The following is a 6489-nucleotide window of genomic DNA, read 5'->3' as shown; positions in this document are numbered from 1 at the left end:
TCCCTGATTTAGACACTCCTGGAAAAGTCAAAATCTTTTTATCCATGGTAGCAATATTGAACATTCCAGGGCAGATTACAACTGGCCCTCTGAAAAAAAAATGAAATATGTTTATCCTTAACTCCAATCCAGAATTGTATGGCTTTAAATGTGGAGAATGAGTTTCTACAAATATAAGAACTCCCACTGATTTCCATGGAGTACTAGAGAGCCAAAAATAAATCTCATTGAAGCCAGTAGTCTTGTTTTCATTTCTTACAAAGCTATTTGCTGAAACTTTGTGGATGCAGCAGAGCCATATCATGTTTCCCAGGTAGCAACATCTATGTTTTAGGAATTTAGGTCATGTTTATAGATGTCTAACACAAATGCAATGGAGTAAAAAAAGGTTATATACAATTCAGATTTTTAATAGTATACATTTGGGTATGAGGTAGGATTTCCCAACATTAGGTGCCAAAAATGCTTTCTGTTCACACAACAAAACCCAACACTGATATTAAGGATGTACCAAGGAAATGACTGAAGTTTGGTATAGATTTAGGGACCAAAAATCATTCATTACAGATTAGTGTGAGGTCCATTTCACTCAGTAATATCATAAGCAGTACTATAAAGGGCCAAATAAGACTATTGGCCTGTTCAAGTGTTACATTTTTGGCACTGCTGCCTCACATACATAAAATCCTCTAGTTATTCATGATCACTGTTTTGTGTGAATAAGGCAACATAGGGATTTTCAGGCTTCACTACACGCAAACATTTGCCCCTAAAAACCTGGGTTTCTGATTGTGCTTACCTATGCTGTAAAATATATGTTTTGACTTTGTCACACAACATAATGACCACATGTAATAGGAGGCTCATGCACAGCATACTCTCCTGGTACATGAGGTAACAGCATCAGAAATATAACAATTTACATGGCTAGTGTGGTAACAGAAATATTTTGATACAAATGAAGTCTTAACATAATATGCAGTACCAACCAGTCAGCCACCAAGTGACAGGGGCTGCAACCGGTTCTGGCTCCTGGAAAAGTATACCTGTGCACTACAGGTGTTGGAAACATCTGTTTGTTTTTTGTCACACTTTTCAGTTGTAGACTAACACATTAAAATCTAGGTGTGCACTTAGCATCTTAAGGAGTGAAGAAACCTTAAGACTGTGTACTCTTATACCCTCACAGAGATTTTATGGGAAATTGGTCATACTAAAGAAGCACAAAAGCCCAGTGTACTGCTTCCAGCATAGCCAGCAGCTCTTGATTTGTGCCACACTGAGTGGCTACCTGGCCTGTCTGGTAGAACTTACCAGAGCCAAGACTGTGATTACTGCCTCTACAAAGACCTGGTGGTTTAGTATTGTTGTCTATGCACATGCTTCCAATAAATATGGTTGAAATGGTTTTAATCCTTTGAATTAATTCACTGAATGATGAGGAATTCTGAACAAACATGACAGATGTGAATGAACTGACAAAATCACAGCACTGATTCCTTTATTCTTATTGTATTTGAAGAGGGAGACTAGTGCCTGTATCAGGAACGCACTTGCCACAAAATCCTCCACATCTTCCATATATCTTAGTGTCATCCTACAAATTTGGAAACACAAAATAATTGGAATTTGTTTAATAAGAAACAATTGCATGCAGAACAGTCCAAAAGGAATAAACCCACTTTCTTGGAGCTCTTTGGAATGAAAGAAGGACTCAAATGTGATTATAAGAAAAGAGGTTAGGGTTACTTATTTATTTATTTGCATTAGTTATACCCCTTATAACTCCTCAACGGGGACCCCAAGAATGCAATCCAAAGGACTGGTGAATGGAGTCTTGGAAGTGGTGTGAGGTTGTGCCAAAGTGGGTGCCTACTCCACCGGTGTAAGGGGTGAATATGTAAGTGGAGGGGTTATTAAGCCAGCAGCAGCGTGCATCCAGAAGGTAGTGCACATGCTGGCACCCCTCCATTGCATGAGCTCCTGGTGGCATGGGTGGAGGCAGTCCAGAGGTGTTCCTGGAGGTGGAGCTGACCTTAGTTGGCTCTCAGTAGTTTCAGTTTGGAAACGCCCCCTTTTTGCACCAAAAGGCGTACAAGAAGAAGAAGAGTTTGGATTTATATCCTCCTATAAGGAGACTCAAAGGGGCTTACAATCTCCTTTCCCTTCCCCCCTAACATCAAACACCCTGTGAGATAGATGGGGCTAAGAGAGCTCCAAAGAACTGTGATTAGCCCAAGATCATCCAGTTAGCATGTGTTGGAGTGCACAAGCTAATCTGGTTCACCAGATAAGCTCCACAGCTCAAGTGGCAGAGTGGGGAATCAAACCTGGTTCTCCAGATTAGAGTGTACCTGCTCTTAACCACTACACCACACTGGCTGTAGTGTAAGTCATTCCTAATGATGGGCTTCCCTGGGACAGAAGTGGCTTTTCTTCTTGTTCCCTGGTGCCTGTGTCACTGATTGCCTCTTTGAAGATAGTACCATGGTGCCAATCCTGGCTACCACTCACCTACCCACTCTTTGGATTGTGCTGCCTATGGCTTACAATATTTTCCCTTTTCCATTTTATCCTTACCACAATATTGTTACTAAAAAATCCTTTTCATTAGCTTTGTATGGCCAGGGAGTTGTGTTTGCCAAATATTTTGTGGGAACTGGCTACTTAACTTAAACAAAAGGTTTAAAATCTTCCTGGCATGCCAAAGCCCTTGTGTGTATACAGTAACATATTAGAGACAAAATAATTTCTAACATACATAGCAACCATAATGTAGAGACTTTTCCATTTTGAATTTCTGTTTGACCACAGTAAAAAAAAATTGCAGTTCTGGAATTTTTTTAAAAAATGTAGTTCAATATAAATATGACTTCATTAAAGTCATTCATAAGAAATCTTTACAAAGAAAAAATATTTATATACTGATATAAATTTTTACACATTGACATAAAGAAGAACACAATATCATGGTAAAAAGAGACCACACAAAAATTCTGCTGTAACTTCTATTGGGACAGATTTCTGGAAGATGTCCATCTCTTTCTCATAAATCTCCAGAAAATATTTCCTACAATATCCATTGCTCTTGCTCACATGGTTTATGTGGCTTTCTTCTAATATCCAGTATATCCAGCCTGCTTTAATAGGAACTCACTGGCCGATTTTTCATAGTCAAAATGCCCCATGGTAGATCCGGCAGCATACCTGCCGCAGGGCTTTTTGCCCTGCTGTTGATTCTTCACTGCTCCCCGGTTCTTCCTGGGATTTGAGGCAGGGCTGGCGCGTTATGCCCCAACTGTTTCTTCATGAGCCCAGTGCTTCTCCATTTGCATCATAAGCTCTTCCGCAATGTCTTCCATGCATGCATGGACAACCTCCATTTCCCGCATTCTGATTGGCTGAATCTCCCCCATTCTCCCCACTCACTTTCACTATTTTAGTTTTACATGACTCTGAACACAAAACAGGCACTGAGAATCAGCATCCTCACCCCCCTTCTAAAATCCTAGCGTGTACGAGGGGATTGCCGTCCTCCACCCCCCTTTGTCTAAAATCCTTGCTTGTACAAGAGAATCACCACCATTCCATTCACGGAGCCTGCACAGGCCGCTTTTCTGTCTAAAAACCAAGGTTTCTCCCTCTGTGTTTTTTTCCACTGCAAAGGGTGGGGGGAGGGCATTGATTCTCAGCACCTGTTGATGGTGGGGTGGGCCAGAGCGGTGAGGCAGGAAAAATGGCCCTGGTTCTGCTGCCGTGGAGTTTTTCATGGCAGTGGAAGGCACTGGAACAACAAATGGGCATTTGAAAAGAACCTAAAAGCTGGCCGTTCTTGAAATTCACAAAGCAAAGCTAATGCTGTGAGGTGGCACTGGGGCAACAATGGGACAGACACACTGCAGCACCGGGAGCCATGGAGAACTCCCGGTTGCGCCGTAATATTCTCCATGCTAACAACGGGGCATTTTTACTGCGGAAAATCGGCCATTGATAACCTTACTTTTGGGGGAAAACTTTGCACATAACAAAGGATTGTGCAATTGAAGATTCATTGGCAGTGCATAAAATGCTTGAGAGCCTGGGAAAATGTGGAAAAAGCAAACACATCTGAGTTGTGTATTCTCCATTAGCTACGAGACAGCTCCAAATAATTTTTATGAAGTCTGACCTGCATGATCTAAGCTAGATCTCATCAGATCTCAGAAGCTAAGTATAGTCAGCCTTGGTTAGTATTTGGATGAAAGGTAGCCAAGGAATATCAGCATAACTGCACAGAGGTAGGCAATGGCAAATCACCTCTGAACGTCTCTTGCCTTGAAAACCTTACAGGATCACCATAATTCAGCTTTTCACCACCATTTCCTCAAGATCTTCCAAATATGCTCTCTTTTTAAAAACTTTTTTCCCATCCTGGTATAGCCTCCTATGTTTTGCACTGGATATTTCACTTTTCTCAGTGAATGTTACTACTCAATCTGATCACAAAGCATTGATGAAAATAATTACTTACTTGAGATTTATGTATCTGAACTGTAGCATAATTTCCCTGAGCAATCCATTTTGCAGTAGTAGAAAGTCTCAGTCCAGTGCCTGCCAAATTAATCCCAAACTGCCCCTTTTCAAGTGGAGAGAAACAAAAGGTTATATATCAACTTCAGAATATGTCTAACAAGCCTTTGTAATGTTATTGCATTGAGCTCTTGGAAAAATGCAAGCTAAATATATTTGACAACATAAAAGGTAGTGACGCATACATGGAGATAGATGGGAGTTGTTCACATAGTTGTTCAGAATATGACAAGAGGCACTGCTGCTTGTACTCACACATTTCTAGCTCCATTCTTAGCCCATATACACAGTCTTATTTCATGGTCATACTTGGTAAAACTAGATTGACAGATTTGAACAAAATGTTGAAAACCTGTTTTCCAAAGGCAGGCATGGGCTGAGGGTATTATGGGATGAACCTATCATGCCATCTATAATGCTCTGGGGGGGGGGGGGATGATTCTTTTGATTCCATGCTACAATATAATTGCTGAAAGGAAGCTGTGGGATCAGGAGGGGGCAGTATTGCACTGTGAATCTGGTGTGAATCTGGAGATGCAGAGTGGTTAGAAGTCCCAACAGGAAATAAGAACCAAAGTGGGAACAAACAGGAACATATTCTCAAGGAATCTGTATATTGATCCTTATCAGACACTAGGAGGACTATAATTGTCCTAGTGTCTTTGACAAGGCTAACAAATAAAATAACCACAGAATAACCACAGAAAATGACTACTGGCAGACTTATAAATGAGAAAGCAAATTCCTAAATTCTGCAGATCATGGATATGTTCAGGAGTCATTGTGTTTTTGGGAGAAAAGTAAAAAGTAGATAGTAACAGTGTATAAAGAATCTTCAATTCCCTTCCCATTTACCTGTGGGCATTTTGCAGCACTATAGCAATCTCCAGCTGTGGCAAATGGAACAGGTTTCCCCAATATCGTGTGAGCAAAGCGGAAATCAGTAGCTAGTAAGCAAGAGCAAAATTTTGTTATTACCAGAGAAGCAACTTGAATTAATCTTTACACATTTATTTAGTATTACATTTTTTCTCTCCAATTCCCCCCAAAGCAGTTTACATTGTGTTCTCCACTTTATCCTCAAACCAAGTCTATGAGATAGATTAGGTTGAGAGTATGTAACTAGCCCAATTCCACCCAGTGAACATCCATGGTAGACTAGGAATTCGAACCTGGGTCTCCTGAATCCTAGTCTGACAGTCTAACCACTATACTACACTGGATTTCCTAGAGTACAATAGAGCATAAAACAGGGCCACTATGTGATTCATCTAGAAGTATGTATAGACAGAGCCTTGCTGTTCCCTAAAAAAGAAACACATGTACATATACCATTTTTGAATTCTGCATGAGGATCATAGTAAGAGTAATTGAATCATGACCAAACCGTTTTTCATGAAACTTGAACTGCTTTAGTAAGGACTCACTTTTAATTTCCAGAGAATTGAGATCAAGTCTTATTTTTCTAAAAACAGTGTAGCCAGCTGCAGGATAGTCATTTCTGCATGTGCAGCCTTTCTGCCTATTTCCATTAAAAGGACACTCATATGGATTTTGAAGTCTGCAAGTACACAAACATTCATTTTTCTTTTAGCACATTTGGTAGCATATTATTTCAAAGTGCTGTACTTTATTACAATCTATAAAGATAAGGAATAATGAGATAATTCATGCTGCCAAAGTATTATACAAGTGATACAGCGAAAGCAAAAGCAAAAATCAAGGCAAGTCAAACACACAAGTCTTACTGATTTCAACAAAGAATGTTGCATGTACACTGACGATACTTTCATTAAAAATGAATGGAATTTAGAAATGATGTCTCAATAGTGTCCAATACATAGAACCTCTGCAGGTGTAAGAGTTAGAGATGAACAACCAAGTGTGTCCTTCCCACAATTCTAGAATAACTCCACCAAA

The 6489-nt window shown here is 40.0% G+C and overlaps 1 protein-coding gene across 1 annotated transcript in view; it reads right to left on the bottom strand.

Annotated features, from left to right (window-relative positions):
- Positions 1-389: 389 nt before the first annotated feature.
- ADAMTS20 (ADAM metallopeptidase with thrombospondin type 1 motif 20) overlaps positions 390-6489 on the bottom strand; it is a 77308-nt gene continuing 71208 nt past the window's right edge. Inside the window, exons 36-39 of the mRNA XM_048501159.1 lie at positions 5997-6130; positions 5425-5516; positions 4511-4615; positions 390-1597 (exon numbers count right to left, since the gene is read on the bottom strand). Of these exons, the coding sequence (XP_048357116.1) occupies positions 1508-1597; positions 4511-4615; positions 5425-5516; positions 5997-6130 (421 nt within the window). The 3' untranslated portion in view covers positions 390-1507. The remainder of the gene's footprint in view (positions 1598-4510; positions 4616-5424; positions 5517-5996; positions 6131-6489) is intronic.

Source organism: Sphaerodactylus townsendi, linkage group LG06 (genome assembly GCF_021028975.2).
Source record: "Sphaerodactylus townsendi isolate TG3544 linkage group LG06, MPM_Stown_v2.3, whole genome shotgun sequence".
In the NCBI taxonomy this organism is placed as follows: Eukaryota; Metazoa; Chordata; class Lepidosauria; order Squamata; family Sphaerodactylidae; genus Sphaerodactylus; species Sphaerodactylus townsendi.
This window is presented reverse-complemented; position numbering and strand designations above follow the sequence as displayed.